The 24,928-nt window shown below is 39.0% G+C and overlaps 1 protein-coding gene across 3 annotated transcripts in view; it reads right to left on the bottom strand.

Moving 5' to 3' along the window:
• Positions 1–24,928, bottom strand: part of COL5A2 (collagen type V alpha 2 chain) — a 132,561-nt gene that overhangs the window by 88,716 nt on the left and 18,917 nt on the right. Inside the window, exon 1 of one of the 3 annotated variants that reach the window (XM_069021941.1) lies at positions 10,361–11,343. The exons of 1 other annotated variant lie outside the window; for it this stretch is intronic. In XM_069021941.1, the coding sequence (XP_068878042.1) occupies positions 10,361–10,460 (100 nt within the window). In that variant the 5' untranslated portion in view covers positions 10,461–11,343. Of the gene's footprint in view, positions 1–10,357; positions 11,344–24,928 lie in introns of those variants that run through there. One more of the 3 variants, XM_069021940.1, reaches the window with a different exon arrangement.

Genomic DNA, 24,928 nt, shown 5'->3' on the forward strand with positions numbered 1-24,928 from the left:
CCCAAACTTAAGCTTTTACTGAATCTCTTCTACCTTCATGTAAAATTTACCAGGAGTTCATCTATTATATTAAGCACTATTAAGGACACGTATCATTTTGAGAACCCCAAAAGCCTTAACTTCCATGTTCTTCTGTACATGTATATCTGAGATGATGCAAGGTCCTTTACTACGTCAGATTTGAGCATAAAGCAAACTCAAAGCAAAGCCACCGAGATTCCCTTGGTTTCCTGTGAAACCAGAAACTGGGCTGTGTTTACTGATGACAGGAAGTCAAAATCACATGAATTTGTGCAAAAATGTCAGTGTAACTGATAAAAGATATTTAAGATAACTACTCTATTTAAGATAATCTGATGTATGATTTGATTAGGTGAAATGCAGCAGGGTGTTAATAGATCCTGAAATTTGTTGCCTTCTTTTAAAAGAAAAACTGAAGTAATTAAAGTTTTCATTCATTAAGGAGCAAATAAACTAGGTATAAGTCATCTCATTACAAGAAATAAGACTATTCAAGTGCCTCAAGTTAGGTTCTAAAGTATTTTCCTATATGGGAGATCCAAATAACCAAGTATTTGATTTCCATGTTCATTACATTCAAACACAAACAAAATAAACTGCCTGTAAAAAAAGATAAATTCCATACTGCAAAGTTTTCCTAGGAAACCAGGAAAGACTCAAAGAAACAGAGAACAGCTGGAGGAAAAAAAAAGCCAACCCCAAGAACCAAGTGCTCCATAACCTCATTTTAAAAACCATTACAATGGTATTGCTAACAAAAATTAAAGCAGTGCCTTTCCCACTGGTTGGCCCTGGCACTCTTAATAGGGGCAAACATGCCCAGCCTAAAGAGATCAAGATTTAGCTCTTCTCTCCCCATCATCTCACCTTGCTCTCCAAAAAAACAACAAACCAAACCAAGAAGTGTGTTTTGCTAAAATGTGGTAAAGCTGCAGAGTGTTGGAGTGTACACTAAAAAGGACAGCCAGCCCCACAGAGGTGCCTACTGAAAACTTACAGCAAGCAGGTGATTCTCTAGCTAGAGATTTCCTTGCTGAGGAGCCAGATTCTACTTCTGAAATCAGCCAGCTATTCAACATGAAAATCCATGCCATTCCAGAAATGTATTATTAGCACAATGACTCAGTATGTATACTACAGTAGTACCCTAAGGCTTCAATTGATACCAAGGATGCTTTGTGCTCTGCTCATAGGAAGGCCCTGCACTTTACAGTGCAAATATAAAATCAAAGCATGCCAAAGTTACTCAATCTCAGTGTCCAGGTTGAGATGGAATTTTCTATCATTACAGCAAACATTTCCCCCAGGGTAAAAAAAAAAAAAAAAAGGAAAAAAAGAAGTAGAAAAAATGAGTAGAGGACAATTTGTCTAACCTCAGCCCTAATTTTTGAAGTAGACTCCCAGCACTCTGCCAGTCACCGCTATAATTCCAAGATTCAGTACAGTGACAGCAGCCATACTGTCATGTTGGCTCTTCCTTCCCCCCATGGCTCCCTTTTCCATGTTCTGCTTTCCTTGTCACCAGGCTCAATGCCTCTGACATCAGGTTGCTCCCTTCCTTTGTTGCCGCCAATGCATGTTCCAGTACTTTCTGCCTCTTGCCAAAGCAAGCATTTGAACATCTGGAAATCATCCTCCATTACTTTCACCAGTGAGATGCATCTGCCTTGCACTGTAGTTCCCATACAGGGGGAAGACACCACACTCACACACATATGTAAAATGCACTGCATGTATCTAACACACTATATATTAACCTACTTTAATCCTTAACATGCAGTAAGTTACACACATGTTACTTTCTTTTAAAGATGTAAGCATATATCCTGGGTAGCTTTACAGACCAGAACACTCCTGATTTGAGGGAGCTCTAAAGTACAGATATTTACTCTTAGAATTGTGCTCTTTTTCTAGTGCATGAAATCTTTTTAATATTAGAAACCAAAAGGTTTTCAATGCATGCATTATGTGTGCTGGTTTGGGAATTTTAAGGACAAAAGAAGTCACTCCAATGGACAATTAATATAGAGAAAAAGAGATAGCATTTTTTGCCTGTGCCTCTGAAGGAGTGGAAAATGCAGGCTATTTCCACTCCTTTTCCACAGCCTTAAGTCACAACAGGACAATGACCCCTCGGTTGTACAGAGCTGAGGGCTACTTGAGAGGTACACACCCCACCACACTCCCAACACCTCTTTGGAAGTTCCTGCCTCTTGCTTCCCTTTGTCTTCTATTCTCAAAGCTTTAGACATACTGAGGATTATTCAGAAGAATTGCAGGAAGCCTCCAGGAGCCTTTGAGGAGTGAGATAACCCAGTTATTCAGTGGTATCTTTCCTACCAAGAAGTTCATCACTGATGTAAGCAAGAAAGCCAAAAATAGATCATACTTGATTAAAACAAACAAAAAAAAGATGTTTATTAGTTTATTGATTATATCAGTTGTTAAATATAATTATAATTCATAATTTGTATCAACTAAATTCAGGGTAACTTGATTTTTCTGAAATAGCATAGATGGCTTAAAGATGACTAAATCATCCTCAATATTTGGAAAAATTGATATGCTCCAGCTGAGGGAAAAAAAAACTCCTACATTAAGGTAGACAGAAAATAAGTCATAAATAACTGTCATAGGATAGCAATCACTATGGCAATTCAGTACATTTTTATTACATCAAAAGATTTGATAGAACCCTGTAAAGAAAGTATTTGTGAAAAGCTGAGTGTAAAACAGCTTCTGTTTGATGGTTCTGTTTAATTTTTTCCTTAAATATTTTTTCTTGATCTACTGGGATGTTTAACCTGACAGAAGACATGAGATTTCAGACTAGACAGTGATTTAATATCAATCAAGCTTGTCTATGATTTCCTGAAAGAGGCAGAACTGCTTTAAACAAAATGCTCACTCAGCATAACCTCTGAGGTTACCTATGATAATACAGGGGCCAGAGGCATTTCTCTTCAAACGAGGAACAGTTTCCTTCTGGCTTTTAGCTGTATTTTCACTATCATTTTAATGTGAAGCAATAATCTTGGAGCAACTGGGCCAGGACAAACTCAGGAACTGGCAGAAGGCAGGTTCAGATTAGATATTAGAAGGAAATTCTCTCCTCTGAGTTGGATGAAGCACTGGAACAGGTTTCCCAGAGAAGCTGTGGCTGCCCCATCCATGGAACTGTTCAAGGCCAGGTTGGATGGGGCTTGAAGCAACCTGGTGTAGTGGAAGGTGTCCCTGCCCATGGAAGGGAGTGGAACAGGATGGGCTTTAAGGCCCCTTCCAACCTGAATAGTTCTGTGATTCTGTGATGTCTCCTTTAACCTCCCTCAATCTCTTCCTGCACTACACTGTCATTATCATAATCCTGCACTTCAGGTGGCCAGCTTGTTGAAGGATGCTGGCAAGCATTTAATGACCAAAGAATATTTGGAGAAGATACTGTATGGAGCTCCTCTGCCAGACATCTACTGCACAGCAGGGAGCAGGCCTCAGGGAGACAGTTTACTCTTCTGTTCTTACTCTAAATGAGTTCATGTCCAAAGCTCTGAATTCCTGCCAGCAGTATCAGAGTCGCTGTTTGTGTTTCTATTCAGCCACATTATCCAAAGAACAAGGGCACAAAGATTCAAATTAATTCTTTAGTCCTCCCATGCTACTGCTACATAGCCCAAAAGCTATAAATGAAAAGTAATGAAGACAAAATACCATGAAAGCTTTTCAGTATAAAAACAACTTCATTATATCACTCTCCCAACTATACTGCTCACACAAAGCTGCAGAAAAATGCAAATTCTCCAAAGCTCCAATGAAGTTTCAGCTGGCAGCAGCACAGCCAAGGAACAACCTTAGGACAGCTCTCCAAAGACAAGCCCTATCTTCAGCAGCTGATACAAGCAGAATCCCGAGGGTCTGCATGAATAGAAGCTCCCTGAACAGAGAGCATCCCACCGCTGGCCCTCTGACAATCATTCTTAGTCTTCGTGCTTATATAACAAATGACCTTTCCGTAGCAAATGCGGGTGGGATAGTGGAATAATGGAATTGTTTCTCACTGCAAGAATAAAAGACAGCACAGCAGGCTATGAAAAATGTATGTTGCTTACTAAGAAGAGATAATTGTAAGCAACGGTTTGGATATTTTAATTACCACGGCATCAAGGGCTTACCAGCATCCAAAGCTTCCAGCACGTTACTGTTTTCATAATTATAAATCAAATTATGAAAAACTAATTTATACAAAAATAATATGTCACTTCCTATAGTCAGTACAACTGGTTTATCCTTTCTGGTAGTTCAGGAACAGCACCAACTCTTCAAATTTCTCTAAGTTAGGAAAAGCACAGAATCACAGAACAACCCATGACAAAGAAAAAAAAGTATCCAAAGAAACAGTATTATTTGTACACACCCAATGCACTGATTACATAAAAGATGCAAGCAATACATGATGCCACCCCCTGAGTACCTCTACTCCTCAAAGTGTCACCTGACTTGAGACATTTTTCTCCGGATTGAAAGTACCTGGTTTCTTATTTTGTACTATGGAAAGAAATATATTTTCTTCATTAAACTTGGAACTAATGCATCCTACATTCCAGTTCAAGTTATGCTCCAGTTCAAATGACTCTCTGCACATGACAGTCTCACCAGGGCATTCAAAGACAGTCGAACAAGGTGGGTCTGTTGCAGCTTGAGATTTCAGGCAGTGCAACAATCCTTCCTCGTGCTCTCAAAGTTCAAACTCCAAGAAGCCTTTGTCAAAAACTGAAATTCCAAGTTAATCTGATTAATTTATTCATTTTACACTAAAGGACACTTAGGTTTGCCTTGTTCGTTATATTAAGAATGGGGGGTTGGGGGGGGTGTGCAGGGGGGGTTGTCTATACAATAAACTGAAGTGCAAGCCCAGTCTCTCTTCCCTGACCCAACTGAGAATCCACTGGATTAGCACTTTGATTTATTCTTTCTAAGAAGAATTTCTGAGAAAATTGTATCATCAGGACTTTACACACAAAAATCTGCAGGGTCACAATGACAAACGTAAGTGAAACAGTGTACATATAAGGATAGATCACATGCCTCCAGCTGGAATTTCGACTATTTTTTATTATTACTTTATTTCTTGGCACCAAGTTTGTTGCCTTTCTCTGTATACAGAAAAACAGTTGTATACAGGCCACGAACATCTGCTCAGTTTTTCTAAAGGATTATATTGTTGCACAAAGATCTGCCTTTACAGTTTGTGCTTCCCTGCACATACATACAAGAATTTGTGTTTCTTTTCTCAAAAAACACCAAAAGCCAAGTTATATGGCTAGTTGACCAGTTTTAATTCTAACCACAGAAAAATCACAACTTACAGTTCACCCAGACAGGAAATACAACTGCAACACCAGGAGTTGCTCCTAACCAAGGTTTCCCAGGCACATTTATCATCAGTCAAGATATTTGGTAGATATTTCTTTTTTTCTGAAAACTTCTAAAGAGTTAGCAAGTTAAAAAATACTTATTTTTAACTAACTTATGTTAGTTAAACTGACTGTTGTTAAACAGGACCAGTCCTGCATGTTTTACATGAACAAATCAAGCTGATAAAATGTCATCACACTGAAACAAATTGCAAGGATGAAAAGACCTCACCAAGAAATGAAGACTGAGAATGTCAAAGCATGAGTCATGAAATGACCATTTGGTTTCTATGGCAATAATCCATATTTGTAAACATAATGGGGAAAAAATGCATGCACTAACAAACACAGCAAGCAATTATTCACCAATCACAAAGTATTTTCCAAAAAAACTACAAGATAATGCAGATAGTTTAACATGACCCTCAATTTCATGTATTCCATAATTTTGAGCAAAATTTTGCTCAGGCTGAACAGAAGAACTCTTCTTGTAGAAATTTCTTTGTAGAACATCCTTTACAGTCAGGAAAGTCAACCCCAAATATTCAAAGTCAATGAGTTAGTCCCCACAGAATTATGACTTTGTTTAATGGATACTAGATTGCCATTTTCTGCTTGTTTAGAGCTATAATAATTTCTATTTTTTAATTATTTACTATCATTGAACCCCCAAACATATATACCTACATACACACACGTATGCATGCTTTCTCACTAAGAAAGAAGAGGTACAGATATAAGAGAACAGTCTGGGGATCTGGAACTTTTGGGGAAAAAATAAAATCAATACAGGATAACCAGGGGATTAGGCCTAGCCAGCATGGGTTTATGAAAAGCAGGTCTCGCTTGACCAACCTGATCTCCTTTGATGACAAGGTAACCCACTTACTGGATGAGGAAAAGGCTGGGGTGTCATCTACCTGGAACTTAGTAAAGATTTGGGCACTGTTTCCCATGGCATTCTCCTGGAGAAATTCACTGCTCATGGCCTGGATGGGTACACTGTTCACTGGGTAAAAAACTGTCTGGATGGCCAAGCCCCAAGACTGGTGGTGAATGGAGTTAAATCCAGTTGGCAGCTGGTCACTACCCGTATTCCCCAGGGCTCAGTACTGGGCCCAGTCCTGTTTAATGTCTTTGCCAATGATCTGCACGAGGGGATCACAGCAAGTTCACAGCCAACACCAAGCTGAGCTGGAGTATCAATCTGCTGAAGTAGTGCTGTGCAAACAGTTGGATTCAATGATCTTAAGGGTCTTTTCCAACCTAAACAATAATTCTGTAGTTCTAAATATTATCCATCAGATCCTCAGTAAAATTGTGACAATCATAAAAACAGGGGTATTTTTCCGCTTTCATATAGAATCATACAACATCATTCTCCTTAGGAGCTGTGAGGACTCTACATAGATGAAAAAGCCATAAAAGCTAGAGAAGCATTTGGCACAAATACTCAATACTTCTCTTACTTTCTCATAGCTACAGAGGACTTTTACTTGTCAATTTATTCCCAACACTTGCCCCACTATGGGGACTGTGCCATGTAACATCTTATCTCCCTAAAGATAGTATCAGTGAGAAGATAATGGACAGATTTAATAGCTCCCATTCCACCAGCTGAGCTGTTTCTGTCTCCAAAGTTTCCCTTGCACGGTTCCCAGACAAAATTAAAGACCTTGAGAATTCAAAGACGGCAAAGAGGATCATTAATCCAAACAGAACAATGACCGTTCTTTTTTTTTTTTCCTTGCTCACACTGTCAAACATGGCAAATTAGATACTTTTAAATCAATACCAGGTCTCACAATGATCTCAGCTGAGAGTAGACACCACAGGAGGTGGACAGGAAAATATAGTTCACCACAAAATTCAGACAAGGGTATGTTGCAAAAACTGATGAGAACCAAAGGCACGTTTAGGATTGAAGAGAAGTATGGGAGATGGTGGCAATAAACCACCACTGCCATGCCCACGTGCAATTTGCACAGACAATTCTTCTTGAACAAGGCGATTCCCACAATTTCAGATCTGATTCAAGTGTACTGATTTTCCACTAAAGGTGTGTTTCTAATTTATTTTTAAAAAAACTTTTACACTCCCAAGGGGATGGGGAAGGATCCCAGAAGGACACCCAGCTTCTGCTAGTAGTTTCCTCTATCCGAAGCCCTATGGAAAGAGGAAGGATTGTAGAGTTGTGTGGAAATCCCTACACCAAAGGTTCAGAGCTTTCAGGTATTCACCATTTAAACAGCTCATAATTTCAGCCACCTCCTGGGCACTTTATGATCCTATTGCATTTCTGAACTAGACCAGGTCTCTACACAGAAATTAAAACCAGGATCTTTCAGTCCTTCTAGATTGTGCCACACTGACCTTATTAATTAATAACTTTTAAATAGGCACATTTAAACAGTCAGTCTCAAAATGACCAATTTTGCTGTACTACGTTTGAAAGTGTCCGGTTTTCACATTTTTACATGCATTTTAAGCATGTGCACCATGTAGCACTACCAGCCAAGTGCTCTTGTGCAGAGCATATCAATCTGCAATGGTTTCAAGAGGAAAAAAAAAAATTAATAAAGAAACCAGCATTACTTCAAAGCACAGCAATGGTAAGTGCCAAAAAAGTAAAAAATTACTGTTAAGCAGTATGTTTGGTTTGAAGAAGTATTACAGTTCCTTCATTAAGGTTTTTTAAACCATTTTACCTGGTTTATTATCTATCAATATCGATCCCCCTTACAATAAATTTTGTAACATACTACCACAAGAGTTACTTCTTTTTTTCCACTGTGGCTGAAGTTGACAAGCAGTATTCAATTATTATTTTTTCTAGTATTGTCATGAAAAATGACAGGATGTAAACCAGTGTTTTACCATTCTGAAAGTCTGATAGTTTTTTTTCTAATCTAAGCTTCCTGAAGTGCCTTTCTTGCTTTCCCAGATACCTCCAATATTTGTTTACCTGGTAGTACCTATATTCAAGTGGTACATTTGACCATGTGAAGGAGAAATGAAGCAGCTGTACAGACAAAGTCACCTGCAGTAAAATACAATGTTGACTGATGTTAGACCTCTGCAAAAGTACTAAACCCAAGACAAACTAAGGGTAAAACCTGTCCACTCTTCAGCATTTGTAGGCTTCAGTCAGGAACTAAATAAAAGCTGAAATCCCTTTCTTATGCAATTAAACCAGACCAATGTATAGAATGCACCCTACTTCTATCTTCACTGCACCAACCCTCACATCACGCTAAAATAGGTTTGGTTTCTTATTTTTTTAAATAACAAACATTGGAGAAGGGTATGAATAGTAGACAAAACTATTACATTCTCAAACAGAAAGATGAGTAAGTGAAGTAAGTGTAAACAGATGTCACTAATTTATTACAACATTTTTTGCTCTCTGACTTACCAACGTACCTCTCAGTTGCCTCAGCCATCAGAACATGGGAAATATGTCCCAGAATGTGTTACTACATTACTGGTTTATCCCATAATACCAACAAACCAGTAAATGACATGTAATAACCCCACAGAAAACTCATATAAATTGTGAAATTTTTTTAAACAGGCAAAAAGCTACAATTTTTATTACATGGATACCAAAAATGAGGTCAATCGTCTCACGAATGTTTTGTTTGGTATTACACATAACTGAAAAACGCATAATATATGCCTCCCTTTATGGCAAGTATATGAATTACACTCAAAAGTTTATATAAAGTGCCCCCTCTATGGGACTTCTTACACAGCTGTGCATGGGCAGGACAGTCTCATTTTGCTTTGTAGAACAAAAGTCTCAGAAATATTGCACTGGTTTATTCATCAGGCTTTGACTCCTCCTCACTTATGCAATCCAGCGTATTACCAGAGAAATTCAGTTACAAGAAAAATTACACTCTTGAAAATACACGATAAAGTTAAGTGCAAACTGCATTGTAGGGTAAATCCTACAATGCGCTGGAATGCCCTACAAAGTCTCTTTGCAGGACATAATTTGGAAAAGAAGCCAGCGTTACATATAAGAAGCCTAGGAAGTATGTTCAGGAGTACAATAGCTCCAGACTGTCCCACAACCAGCCTGCTCACGTTTCAGGAAATCAACACAGACCACGACATCCATCCCGACTGATGAAAGAGTCGAGTCAGTACGCCTTCTCCTGACCATCAGTGTCTTTCTCAGAGGCACTGAAATTATATTAACCACAAGCGGGCTAGCAAGCAGCCGCAGACAGTGCAGGTTAGGCGGGTGAGGCTCGCAGCTCGCCAGCGCTCCTGCCCTCACAGAGCTTGCCGCGAACCGCAGCTGCCCCGTTCTGCGAACCCCAGGGCGGAGGGGACGCTCTGTGCTATCCTCGGCATCAAGCAGCCCCTCCGCAAGAGCCTAGGGGGAAAGGAGTCGGAGAAAGAAAGAAAGGAAAATAAAAAGAAAAGGGGGAGGGGAGAAAAAAAAGGAGAATCCACGTTTCTGCATTTCTCTAAAACAAAGAATGTGAGAAAGCAGATGTAGCTCAGCGCAAACGACTCCGCCCTGCGAGGCTTCGGTGTTTACTCTCCCAGCTCGCTTGCCCAGCTGTCCGCCAGCCCCGTCCCAAGCCCTTTCTTTTGTTGGGAACTTCCCAGCGGCCGCAGCCCCGCCGGGACGGGGGGCTCAGCCCGAGCGCCCCGCGGCAGCACTTGGCCTCTGACCGCCCCTCCCGCTCTGTGCCCGCAGCGAGCGCCGCAAACCTCGGTCTTCCGCTCAAAAACCCCAAGCGCAAGCCCCTCTCTGCCCCCTTCTCAGTTTGTAAAAGCAAAAGTCTAGTTACTCTCGCACCCCAGAGGTTTTCCATTCCACTTACTAGCCAAATCACACAACAAACACACTGCGTGCAAAGAGGGGAGGGGGATTAGGATAATTGTTTTAGAGGTAGAGAGAAACTCACCACCTTCATACTCCTCCACTTCTTGCGCTTTTATGGTTACAAATCGGCCTAATAAAGCAGCGAGGATGAAAAAAGTTCTCGTTTGTACCAAGACTGCCATCATGCCTAAATATTAGACATGTATCCTCCACGGGCAGCAAAAAGTGCAGAATCGTAAGGTTATTTTAGCACCATGAAGCCAGCTGAGGAGTTTTTCTGCCTTTCCGCATCAGTTCCAGGACAAAGTCTGCGAGCCCTCTTTTCAGCACCAACTCCAGCGCAGTCTGCAAACACTCCTTTCAGGGGATGCAGCTTTAAATAGGAAGAATGCTGCCTCCACTTTCTTCCTGCCCCTTTTCAGCTCGTTCAGGCTCCTAATCATCCACTCCCTGCCAAGCAACAGTCTGATTGATGGTAAATAACCGAATCAGAGCTGGCTTCACTCTTCCTTGAACTTTTCTCTTTACGAGCACACTTGCAGGATATTTTCTTGCTGCTGTGCAGTGCATGTGCTTTGTCAGGACCATTTATTAAGCAAGCAAAAGCAGAGTTTTAAGACACTGTCGGGAAGAGAAAGCTCTGCTTTTAACACACCCAGCGCACGCTTCCTGGACATGGAGGGTATAGCCCCATTTGGGGCCGATTCCCTTATTAGGAACGTGATCCGTTCCAGCGCGCCAGAGGATTTCCTCTTCTCTCCTGATAAGTGCACCCGGCCTTGCTGCGTTATCAAGCGGGACTCCAGTCCCTTAAGAGGGGCTCACAGAGCTAAAATAAGGCAGATTGCTTCAGGAACTTTTCAGTAACCACCCTTCACCCAAAGGGAACTAATCATTCTCGAATGAATTCTGTTGCTGAATAATCGTTCCTCAAATGCCTCCGTGCTCTATATTTACTGTCCTACCAGTTGGGAAGACTGTTGGAAAGCACCGGAAGATGCTCTACACTTTTAACACCAGAATGACGATTCAAACTATCCAATTACCTGCTTTTCTTCAAGGTTCTCTGCCTCTGTTCCCTGAGAAACCTACCTAAGCCCCAGCCTAGTATTTAGCCCTTAAGAGTGTGCCTTAATTAGCATTCTAGTGTGAGCACTAAGCAAATCTCTTTTGTGGATCACTTGCAACTGGGAGTAGAATGTTAAATTTCTTTCTTCCCACAGTGTTTATGGTCTGCTGAAAGGAAGCTCAGTCACTAATCCCCTCATTAGCTAAGAATGGGGTCATCTATACCTGCTGCAGGACAAGGTAGATTCAGCTGCTGTGAGGTTTTCTGTGTTCAGCCATTTTGGCTTGAGAACAATCCCATTTGAAGTAAATATCTTCACCTGGATTCATACAGATTGGAAACTCCCTGGCTAATTATAGCATGATTTAGCACCTCTCAGTGATGCAGAATCCTAAAGCCTGTGAAGTTTTCTTCTGTCTCTTCAAAGGACCAGCATGCCCAGAAGAAGAAAGGTAACCCAGAAAATGGCACAGCCCTTCGATGCTACATCAAACCTACTCTAACAGTAAAACCAGAGATTAATGAAAACATACACTGAAAGAGACCAACTTCAAAGTCCCCTACTCTCTTGCACCAAGCAGTGTTGACACTTTTTTTTTTTCTGAGGTATTCAAAGATACCTTTTGCCATTTCATTCCTAGGAGAGATTCCTACAGTGATATCTAAAAGTTGCCCTTTATATCTTATTCTGCTTTGGTCTCCCCAACAAATTATGACACATAACTAAAACATATGAACAATAAAACAGAAAAGGATGCAAATTGAATCCATCCCCTTATGCCTCCTCATAAATACTTCCTTTTATCGTGGTTCTGCATTAAAGATGTTTTCAGTTTTATTACAAGCACCATATGGAGTCATTAAGTCTACCATTTTTCATTTAAACAAATTCACTTCCAGGTCTGACCTATTTGATAGCATCCCATTGGATATGAGTGAGAGAAAATCTTCAGGTAGCACCACTGTGAACAGAGTCAGACTAAGCAACTAAGAGTAGGCAGATAAATAATTCCAAGTATGCTCAGTGTCACTTCTCCCCTCCTCCTCCCAAGAGGGGAGAAGCCAACATTGCATAGAATAATATTGTACATTTATGCAGCAACTTCTCTCCAGTGGTTTTTCACTTTTTTTCCATAGATTTTAGGATTCTGTAAGGACAGGGGAATGTGGAATTTTGCAAATTAGCCCAAGGTCATGGATTCACTAGTAAAGCCTTTTTTGGAGCTCATTTTTCTTCTGTGCCAAGGAAAACTTACACAAGAAAATTCCTTGGGAGGAGAATCCTGGGCCCCAGCTCCTGGAGCAGATTCTTCTCCAATCCACCTTCAAGCTAATAATTGTTACACATCCAGTTTACAGTATATAACCACACCAAATTTAGTAGACAGAGACATTGCAAAGTGGTAGGACTGAATCCTCTTTGTCTAGTCCATCTCAGTAGAGCAATAAATGTGGAAATGCAGAACACAAACCTGGGCTCTTTCCACCAGCAGGAGACACTCGGAATTCAGGATGGTCTCAGTTACCAATTTGTGGCTGATTATTGACTCACAGGAGATGAAAAAGTGATATGACATGATTAAAAAATCACTTCCTAGTGGAATCACAGAATCATTTAGTTTGGAAAGGACCTTTATAGGTCATCTAGTCCAAGCACCCTGCAACAAGGAGGGACATCTTCAACTAGATGCTCAGAGCTCTGTCCAGCCTGACCTCGAATGTTTCCAGGGGTGCAGCATCCACCACCTCTCTGAGACCCCTCTTCCAGCATTTCATCGCTCTCATCCTAAAATTCTTCTTTATGTCTAGTCTGAATCTTCTTTTTTTTACTTTAAAGCCATTATCCCTTGTCCAGTCACAACAGGCCCTGTCAAAATATGTGTCCCCATCTTTCTTACAGACCCCCCTTTAGGTACTGGCAGGATATTATAAGGTCTCCCCAGAGTCTTCTCCAGGTTGAACAAGTCCAACTCCTCCAGCCTGTCTTCACAGGAGAGGTATTTCGTGCTTCACATTAGAGCAACCTTCATGTTTGAAGAATATTTATACAACATGAAGGGAAACAACAACACAGTAGCAAAATCTTCACACAAAAGCAGTGTGTGCTCCTTAATGATAAGCTCTAAAAAGTCTCTGTTAAAGGAAAGCTGTGCCCAAAGCTAGGACACTCCTAGAAATGTCAAGATACAATACTCTGGGAAAAAAAACCCCAAAACTAAATGCTCCCTAATATCCTGTTTGCTGATATTACCTACTTTTAGCCAGTAAGTCAGTACTAGTCAGATATCGGACCTAAAAGTTGCATGTAAAATTCAAAATTACTCAAAAGTCAAAGAGCATTGTGAGTGATAGATGGGGCTAGGGAATACTATTAGGTAATTGTGAAGACTCAGAAATATATTAAAATATAATTCACACACTTAAAACCTTTCAAAATGTCAAAGTCAGGCCAGAAAAACCCAATTAGCAGCTTCAGATGCATCAGAGCACGCATACATATGAGCAACTAAAATCCAATCTCCATGAGGGTCTCTCCACTAGAGTTTAAGGGCCTCTCACACCTTTCATGCTGTTACAATACAGTGTGACAGTGCTCCTGTTCTAAATTAATCTGTACCAAGCTGACAAAAGATATCTTCATCTAAATGAGCAAGCTATCTGCTACAAATGAGAACCTGGGCCAGTGTTTTAGATCAATATGAAATCAGTGCATTCATGGAAACTGGAAATAAGCTCTAGCTGAATTCAAAAGGTATCTGTTCAAAGACAAGCAAGATTTTCCAAAGCAGTGTGGTTTCCAAAGGGAGCTCAAGTCAATGTGAGAGTTGCCATCAAGTTTTATGTAGGCAGTTAAATCCACGGTAAGCGCAGTTTGAAATTTCCACCTTGTATAACTTCTTCGATCACACACTTAGCTTAAAAAAAAAAAGGCAGCAAATTGCCACACCGTATATTTAACTCACAAAAATATAGTCCACATGAAATGCTTGCTCTTTCTTGGAATTAACCATTAAAATGAACATGACTGACATAATATATGAGAGGAAAATAGTTCTTCCTTTGAAGTGTGTTCACTTTGCACTTTTAAGACCATTTCTGCATAAGGAATCAGTTTTCCCATTTTACACAGGTTTTTCACATAGTAAAAGGAGAGAAAATACTGCTATTTAAAATGAGAAAATGTAATAGGAAGCTACAGAAAAGGGAAAGAATGAAAACGGAGGAATATTATACTACTTTTCAGTAATATTTTTAAGTGGACTATATTCCAAACTGCACAGCCTCAAAATCATAATCTTCCTGCAGAGAAATCCACCAAAAAAGCTAGTATCAGCTAGAGATTTAAACAATGCTATATCAGTAGTATTGGTGCCCAATTGCAGGAGAATATTCCCATCAGCCTCTGTGTAGGAAGGTTTAATAAATGAATTTAAGTCCTAATAGAGGAAAGATATCTTTCTTGGTTGCATTCAACTTTTGTAATGTTGTTTCAGTTTATTTTTAATTTAGGGACATAGGATGATACTTCACTTTAAAAGTGCTAGTGTGGAGTCTTGGATTATGCCAGTCACCATAAATGGGTTTATGCTATGAAGAACTCCAAACTCAGTAAGTTCAGTAAGTTATTGGCACTGGCAGCCTTTCCTTTAGAATGTCTCAATCAAATTAAACTCAACATTAGTCTAAGAAAAAAAAAGTTAAGGAATTAATTAGGCAAATAATTATGGAAAGTCTTGCATGAAGTCTTCTGAAAATTATTCTTTACCTAGAACAGGAAAAACAGCATCATTATTTTATTCTTTATTACAAATTCATTGTCAAGCTGGCTTTTGTCTGCCTAAAAACTTAAACTGATTAAGTGAGAAAATAAAAGGATCACAGCAAGCTACCCACTTAAGTGGCAAGGGCAAATGCTAATCTGTAATTCAAATAGGTCCCAACTGATGGCCTTCACTGGCTTTTTTGCCTAATATTTAATTAATTTACCTTAGGGACCCTAAGATAGTGTACTTTGTTCTTTTACATTGACTTAAAGTCCCTGCAAAAGGAGTTAAAGTCCTATCCAACAAGCATATTCATATCTCCAATAATTTTTCTCACCCAGGGAATCACTTGAACCAATGGGACTGTAAACAAAGAATTTGGCTGAAAGTTTATTTTTAACCCTATTCTCTTGTAGGAGTAGGCTTTTTACAAGATGTGTTGAGGCCCAGGACTATTTAATCGCCAGCACTAAACTTTATCCACAATTTTAAAATAATATTTTTTCATTGTCATTCCTTTATTTTAAAATTCATGTCCAAGACTGTGTAGAACTATTTTGTCTTAACACAGATTTCAGACGACTAAACTGTGCTTTAATATGCTCAAGTGCAGCCCCAAGCACAAAATGAGTCCTTAGGTAACTTGTCATCATGTCCTAGTATAACATACCATGTCTTTAAGAAACAAAACACTGTATTTGTCTTTTAGAGCTTAAATTGTGTTAACTTAGGACATGATTCGAATCTGTTGATTTTATCCATTGTTGTTGAAGTTTTGTATCTGTTGCTGTTTATTTAAATGGATGCAATTGCTGCAGGTTTCACATATTCAGAAATATTACAGAATTTATTCTCACAAATGTAAGAAGCATCAATGACCCCACTGAAAGGACAGAAGATGATGTGGAGCTCAATTAAACTCTTATTGCCCATGCTCTTATCTAAAGTCCCATGCAGATGGAACCCTATAGTCACCAGTATTTATGTGCAATGTAAGGACCTAAAAGCGTGTCCCCAACTACCAGAAGCAAAATAGTCCTATTATCACAGCATGCTGCCCAGACCTGTGTTCAGCTCTCCTCTCTGTATAATTGTTTCACTTTGGGTAAGAAAAGAGCCTGTGGTTTCCATTTTTGGTCTCATGGACTAACATCCCATTGGCTGCAATCAGACTCTGTAATATTTGACCAAAGCATGGTAAATACCCCAGCCAATTGTTTTCCCTATCATTACACTGCTATTTTTAAAGCATTGATCTTCAGCCTGTCATAGGTTAGCCTTAGAGTTGAATTTGTGGAATATCCAAAGCTGATGGAGTCATCTACTTGAAACCTGGGGAATAAAACATTTAAGTTTGTAGCAAAATTCTTACCAACCATAACACGAGGAAGAAGTTCAGAATGCAGTCTTACATACCACATTGCTCCCAAGTTACATCTGATTTCCTAGCAAAATAAAAATGCTGAAAAGCCTGTACACACTACATGCCAATTAACAGAGCTGGCCTACAGATGTGACTGGAGAATGGCTAAAGCAGCTCCAGGAGGGACACTAGAATCAACAAGCTGTTCACAGAATACATACATTAAAATTAATCTTAGAGAAGAAGATATACATAATGCTCCAAGGAAAGCTAGTTACTGATCAGGCTCTACAGACTGAGTTTCCAAGTGAGATAAACCCCAAGGTAACCAAATGTTAGCTCAAAATGAGACTTTGTCAGCAGTTGCTCTGGGCCTGAGCCTGCTGCCTGCAGGGAGCTATGGGGGAACCACCCTTGGTGGCCTCCAGAAGGGAGTGTCTTGAGCAGATGGGACACAGTGCAAGCCAAAAGTGGAGACAGGTCCAAGAAGTGTCTTCCCTCGGAGGGAAAGGGCCACTAAAATAAGGAATATATTTTCCCCCTAAAACCCCATATTTATTATTACATCCATATGAAACAAAGTGCCTGTGACTTTACACACACTATAAAGTAGGACTGAAGGGATCCATTTACACAGGATATTGTTTTCCATGTAAAAAAAACCTTAGCAGATGTTTAGTGAATGTTCAGTATATATAGACATGTTTGGACAACGTTCTCAGGCACGTGGTGGGATTCTTGGTGTGCTGTGCAGGGCCATGAGTTGGACTCAATGATATTGATGGGTCCCTTCCAACTCAGCATATTCTATGCTATAATGCCCTATATTAAATTTACATTTTCCAGAAAATCCCCATTTTTAAACATACTGGTTTTGTCCGGGATAGTTGAAGTGCCTTTGATTCTACTTACTTCCCATTTAATATTGGGAAAGGCCTCAGCTCCATTGACAAAAGGAACTTAGCTTGCTCAGCATCTTACTGGAATTGCTCAGCTTTTTATAAGGTAATCTTTTTAAAATACGTTATTTAATATCTTTAATGAGTAAGAAGAAACAGATTCAATGATTTTGGGGCAGGCATTTTTGACACCAAATCAAAGGAGTAGACAGGGGTGAAAGATTGCCCCTGTTGAAGTTAACAGCAATAGTTCAGCTACTGAATTAATGTATTCTCTTGTGAGGGAAGCTTCCACCCCTTTCTACCCATCTTTTCATCACTCTGTTAGTACATAAACTTTAATCTGCTTTAAAGAATTGGAAGAGTTGAGATAATCCTTTTAGATTCTTTCCAGCACTATTTTTCTTCTAGCAAGAAAATGTGATTTATATAGTAGCTATATTCTCTCTTAAAAGTGAGTCCTCTTCTAGAAAATAGGATCCACCTCTATCAGGTGATAAGATCTGATAAATAGAAAATCAGGGCATTCATTCATAAAACCCAATTTAAAAACAATTTTAAAAATAATGAAAAAGGAAAACTTGTCATATTCTTAGTATTTTCCATGTTGACATAGACATTCCCTATTTCTTTCTTTTAAGCAGCCAGGGAAAAGCTGGGCCAACATGGATAAAATTATGGATAATTAATAAAAGGGAAATAGCAACAACACTGGAAGGAAGTAATAGAGAAAAAGGAGGAAAAAAGAAATCAGCACTTGTGTAAGTCAGGGAAATAAGACTTGAATTTTGGTGTCACATTTGCACAAAGATGAAACAAAGAAAAATTTATGTAACAGAGTTATAATTCTAGCACTGGGGGTGTTGGTGTCACTACTAGAACTATAAGGGACATTAAATAAATGTCAGTGATGTTGTGTCTAGGTTCAAACAGAGAACGCAAAAAAGGTTTATTCTGCCTGCTTTACTTTTCCATTTCCCTTCCATGCTGTCTTCTTTCCAATATTTTATAGCTTTTATGAGCCTTATTGCACTAAGATTCTATGAATGCATGTGTGGAGCACATTTTGGACTGCCTTTAAACATTAAGTGCTAATTGAAAACATAGTTTACTCAGAAACAATTCATCAAGTTTACATTTAACTTTTGCTGTGAAAAAATGTGCAAACTGAGCCCTTTTAGAAAACTGCTTGAAGTTTTTATTTCAGAATTCTTTATGAGGTAGGCTTATTTTCAAAGTTATGACTTATCAGCAAGTGGATTTTCATCTGGTTAATGGGCTGAAGCAGATTGTTGAAGAGAATATCTACCCTCCATACTCACTGATATGCTTTATTTTGCTTCAACTGATTGCTTTCATGATGTAGTTCAGGAAATCATCCTCTTATCCTTTTTAAAGATTGATAGCTTAGATGAGTCTCAGACATTTTACAGAACAGTTATTAAAGCTTAGAGATGGTTGTACGTTTCCACAATATCATTAACTTACTTCCTTCTCAAAAATCCCCCTACCCTAAATGCCCATGGTAGGCAAAAACTTATAAGTGGTCTTCTTATATCTCTTGTTATGTCACTTCTGACAGCAGCTGAAATTCTTAAACCTGGTGGCACTGCAGCACAGGAACACAACCTCACCCTGTAACCCTGGATCAGTGATGGGGTGGTTTGAAATGTACCCAGAGATAAGTAATAGCCACAGTGGGTAACCAGACTGCTCTTTTTCCCCTCAGTTAATGACTGCTCACTATCTGGGAAAGATTTAGACTTCTTGTTAGAAAGCAAGAGTTTGCATAGATGATTTATATTCAGGTACTTTAGAAGTACCAGACCATGTCACATATACTCTCCCTCAAATCTGCTGGGACATTAATTTACAACCACATTACCTCAGCAGGCAAATCAAGTCTAAACACTGCTACACAGAGCAAAGCCCACACAAAGTGAGCCATGTATGAAAAAGCCCCACACAAAATGTGAGCAAACCCCAGAGATCTCTTTCACCATGCTTATTTCCATCAGCTAACGTGCTTTCCATGTGGATCCCCTAACCTAGCCCACAGTCATGTGGAAAATACCCATACAGTGCAGACTGCACCCACTGAGCCTCCCACTGCTCAGAGATACAACCCTGGGCACTACAGGATGCTCTGCACGTGCAGCAGGAAGACAGATTTTTAATATTCTCTGTCTAGTTCATTCCACATTCACTACTTTATATTTCTAATTGTCACATATATTCAAACTTTATTGGATTAAGCTTTTTTTACTTAATCCAAGCACAAACACATCCACAAAAAACAAGTATAGGTATGAGTTAATTGCAACTTGTATTTCTTGTAATCAGGCTGGTTGATTAGTGATATCTCATACTGTGTTATCACTTTGATCATGATATTCCTACCAATCTTTCAGGGTACCTTCAGAAGGATTGTTTGGCATTGTTTATTTAATGTGATCATTACTGTCTCTTAAATACACTCCCAATCACATCTTTATGAAGAAAAGAGGACTGAAAAGCAAGTACTTGATGTTCCACAGATTTTAGGAGAACAGGAATGAAATTTTTGATTGTAATTAGCTATTTTTATCCTTATATTTAAGCATCTCATACACTAGGTAGAAAACATAGATGAAAATGCTGGTTCTATTTCTTCTGTATACTTCCAACATTCAAAAATGCACTAAATTCTCCTATGAAGTGCAAAGTTTAAATTGCATGAAGGATAATTTCAAGCAGCATGAAATAGATGCTTTTGCTTAGTATGAAAAAACACCTTATTTTTGCAACTAGAATGCAAGCTTTAACTACCTACTATTATTATTTCACATAATATTTTTTATTATTACTTATAAAGGTTGCAATAGAAAATCTCAATTCATATACAACTTTAATGAAGCTGGAGGAATTTTCAGATTTTTTTACCTGCTTCGTGGAACTGGTTTTTATAATTACACCTAAGAATAAGAGACTGGCGTGAAGTTCTAGCCCTACTCTTCTGAGAATACAAGAAAACTTAATATAAAATCTTGACCTAATTTATTTGCATTCGGGAAGCCTGTGACAATGTCCCTCTGAAGAGAAAGCAAACACATGTCAGAGGCAAAGTCCCATCAGGAACTTGACATTGATCCCAGCCTTACCTTGTAAGACTCCCTTAGGAATTGTCAAAAGTGTCACAAGCCCCACTGAAGTCACAGGGTTCCATGCAGATGTTAACTCAAGGATATAGCAAACTCTTAAAAAGTCCCCAGCATTTGGTCAAATATCCCTAGGGCTTAGACATTCTCCAGGACTCAGTTTATTTAATACATCTTCTCTTAGATTCTGGCTTGTACACCAGCCCTTTTGAATAATTTTGTGAGGTTTCTAATGTATAGAGAAGAGAAAGAAGGTAGAAAAAGTTACTCCTAACCTCTCCTCAGTGCCACAGATGTTTGAGAATACTACTTATACCCATGAAGGAGACTTTTTAGGCCCCTGAAAAATCACTCAAATTGTAGAATAAAGCCATTTTCATTTGGGGGGAAGAGCAGGGAGAAGAGGGGGACCTACAGACCATGAAGAGCTCATTGCACTACAGCTTCAGGATCAGTACTAGAAGAAACTCAGCCCACTGACCTGCTAAAGCATGTCCTGGAACTTTTCTACCATGGCAAAGGAAAACAACCTTCCTGTCACCAGCAAAATAACAAAATACAGATTCTGTGAAAAAACCAACAAGGCAGATGGAGCCTTTTACATTCTCCATGACATGACCCCACACTGAGGACAGGAGGCCACAATACAACATCATTTTGACAATCTTGCAGTGGCTATTTGAATGTTTGCTGCTAGACCTATAAAAAGGAATTTTAAAAGCCCACTATCTTATATATAGGCTCCAACAGACCATCAGCAGGCCAAGCTGAACTTAACACACACATAGACTAGAGGAAGTACTTAGTTAGAGTGGCACACAGACAAATATTTTCTTTGGCAGAGAACGAGTCTGTATAAACAGGAACACGGTCAAATCATGCACTTTTTGCAGGAACTAAAGTATTCAAACTCCAAAAAAAAAAGACACTACCCGAAGTTATACAGGAAAGAAAAGAACAGCTAAATAATCATAGAACGATTCCTTTATTTTCATGAAGCTAGATCCTTTTCAACAGCATCCTCCTTCAGGGCTATTGTAAGGTTTTAAAACTCCAGATATGTGTTGTACCCGAAAGACCATTAGTTTCTACAACAGTGGATGCTTCAGTAAATCCTTCAATGCATCTAAAGACTGTTTGGAGTTGTTGATTTTCAAGCTGTATTTAGTGTCACATTTACACAGTCAGATTCAAGTCAGCTCTAAGTGCCCTGAGCACAGAGGTCAGCCAATATCAGAAAACCCAAAGCCAAATGCTGTGTTTCTAATGATGGTGAGAAATGACTCAAAGAAACTGCAGAAACAATTATTGTAAGTGCTATTGAAACTTAAGTCTCTGATATTTAGCAGCATTCATGGAAATAATTCTCCACTGTCAATAAGAAGGATATGCCAAAAATAGTTCTGTCTTTTGTTCACTCACATTTACACAGGGCCTACTGGAAGGCTTTAATCCTACATCTTGGCTTGTCAACAATACTCCTCTCTAAACATAGAGATGCCCAATACTTATCCTGATAAGTGTGCTCTAAATGTTTTGTCCTATTTTTATTTGAAAGTGAATCTGTCCATATTATTGAGGACTGACATAACTAAAATTTGATCCACTTCTTTAGCAAACATGCATGATCTACACCAGGCTTATGGAACTTAGTCCTTCTCCAAGTTATCTCTGTTGGTCCTGGAATTCTACAAATTCACTATTTCCTCCATCTCTGAAAGAAAATTTGTCTAAAGCACTTCAGTAGTTTGTCATTTAACAATCTAGCAAAATGTGAATACTTTTTCCATATCCTTTAAGAGTGACACAATATCCCTTTAAAAGCAAATGTACTTCTAAAGTAAAGAGCTAGCAAACAATTCATGTAAATACTACTTTTTCACGTTTGAATTGATGAATGCAGAACTTCTGTGAAATGACCCCCCCTAAGGGTGTAATGTCACATTCAGTTTTTTAATTTTGTGTATACTCAAACTTAATGAGTAATTACAGAATTTGTTTGTGGAAATAAGGTAAAATAAGCACAGTTCTTCATCTGTGCAATCCTCTGTTCCCATTGTGGAAATGGAGAAGGGTTTAAATGGTTAACTGGAGATAAATATTTTTGTAAAAAAGCCAGCTGTGTGCCAGGCAGGAAAATTCAGTCACTAGTGTTCAAACAAAAAATGAAATACTTTGGAATCCCAAGGTCATCAATGCACCTGAGTAAGTCTCATTAAACTTAATTGACATTTTATACATTTGTTGAGGGCAAAACACTCTCCTACAGCTGCAGCTCTTCTTGAATGACTGTAGGCCAGACTACAATTTAAAATTGAAAAAACCATAGTATGTTTCAACAGACTAATCAACTTTTTTGGCTTTGGATTTGTGTTAGCTTCAGGCTTAGCTCTGGGTACTGGATATGGAGCTGCTGACAGCTGTGGCTCACAAGGGCACAGCTCCTCCCATGGTCCCTGCCCTGCCAGGGCACAGTGAGGGACTCAGCCTGGCAGCCCAGCACTGCCAATTCAAAGGAGGTCACATCCCAAGTGACAGCCTCTTACTCTCTGAGCTTTCCCCCTACTCAGAAAGAGACCAGGGCATGAGGAGAGCTGCTTGTGTCTGCACCCAGAGATGAAATTCCGGAAGGGCTCACACAGCAGCACTGCAGATTGGACACAATTGATCCCTTGTTTGGCAGGGTCCTGTTTCCTCAGGGCCCATTTCTACCTCTCACTAGGGTTTCAAATACATCCTTTTAAATTGCTATGAAAGCTGCTAGGGCTTTAATAGCAGGTCAGGGTTAGGGCAGAGCCAAGCAGCGAACCAAAAACTGTTTCAAACCATCTCAAAAGCTGAGAACCAAAATCTGCTTCAAAGACAGTTCTCCTGTGCAAGCTTCATCCAAGTGCCCAGCTCAGGACATTCAAAGGTCTGCAAAGTCCAAGAAACACAATTCTGGCCAGATTAAGAGAGCTGAGAAACATGAAATAAATCATCCCCCTTTAAAATCCCATCTTCTTCAAGCAACAGACATGCCTGAGGTTTCCCCTTTCCATCAGATAGCCAACGATTCTCCTGTCAGACCATCCCTCAGCAGCTGGCTCTCTGCTTTACATAGTCCTACTTCATCTGAGTCCCTAACCGAAAGTCTGACTCACTTCACTGTGCCATCCCAAAAGCTATTTTTATTTCCCAGCTTTGTAATTCTTTCTCAGATGTTAATCTACTTGCTCCTCCCTCCTTCTCCCACATTAAGTTAAAAGTAAGTTAAAAGTCTTTTTTCCCAGCAAGCAAAAGAGATTGTGAGCTAAAGCATTTTGGAACCAAAGAATTTACAATGTATCAAAAATTAACTTCCTGTGTATTTCTGTAGCAATGCAATGTTAAAAATGTTTTTTTTTGGTCTCTTAACAAAGTCCCGCAGAAAATACAGAGGGAGATTGGAAACTCAGAATTATGCTAAGGAATACTTCACTTTCCCCTGAACAATGAGGTTACTACAGCTGTGCAGTCATCCACCAGGAATTCCTCTTACTGGAACATAAAAGCTGCTATTTTATTCAAAAATTCCCTCCTGGATTTTTAAGTTCTAGTGAGACATGCAGGAGTGCAGGACTGATTTGTGGAGTGCTCAAATTTACTCAATAATAGGAGGGCTGAAAGAATGTAATTCTTATTGAAACTTTTTTTAAAAGTATTGAAATTTAATTTAGTTGAACAGAAACATAATATCATGTTAGACTAGTTGTAACTATTCCCAGGTTTTGGCTATAGAAAGTAAAATTACATCTGCAAACCAATCCCTGACAAGCAGGATGAGTCACATTTCAATCTGTTTTCACTTAATTAGAGAAATTTTTTTACATATGTTGGGTTTAGAAAAAACAACACAGACAACCATTGCAACTGGAAAATTATTAAAAGGTGAAATGTAAAGAGTTTTGGGCTGAATGACTAAGGTATTCCTGAATCCAAGAAAGCTCTGAGGAAATAATGGCAACCTTTGTCATTTGCAGAAATAATAACTCAAGTCTTGTGAAAGGATGCCCAAAATACTTCTCAAAAGTAACACATGGTCTACCATTTACCTAGAAAACTTTATTTTTAATTAACCTGGTAGATATATATTACATGAAAAGAAAAAAATTAGAAACAGAATGAAAACCTGAGAATAAGAAAACAGGAGAGAGAAAACTACAGCCTGCTTTCCATTTTTGCAATTGCTTTTTATTAACATCCAGTGAAGAGATGGTTCCACAGTGAAGCAACATGGTTTAAAATGCAAAGTGTTAATAATGGCTAAAAATGAGACTTTAAAGTTTTTCATCTTAGGAGGACACGCAAAAGATAATAGAAAAATAATATTGTTTGAAAGCAACTGAAGTAATTACAAACCTGTTGCCTTGTACTTTTGCAGAGGGAAATGATCTCTTACT

Source organism: Aphelocoma coerulescens, chromosome 7 (assembly GCF_041296385.1).
Source record: "Aphelocoma coerulescens isolate FSJ_1873_10779 chromosome 7, UR_Acoe_1.0, whole genome shotgun sequence".
Lineage (NCBI taxonomy): Eukaryota > Metazoa > Chordata > Aves > Passeriformes > Corvidae > Aphelocoma > Aphelocoma coerulescens.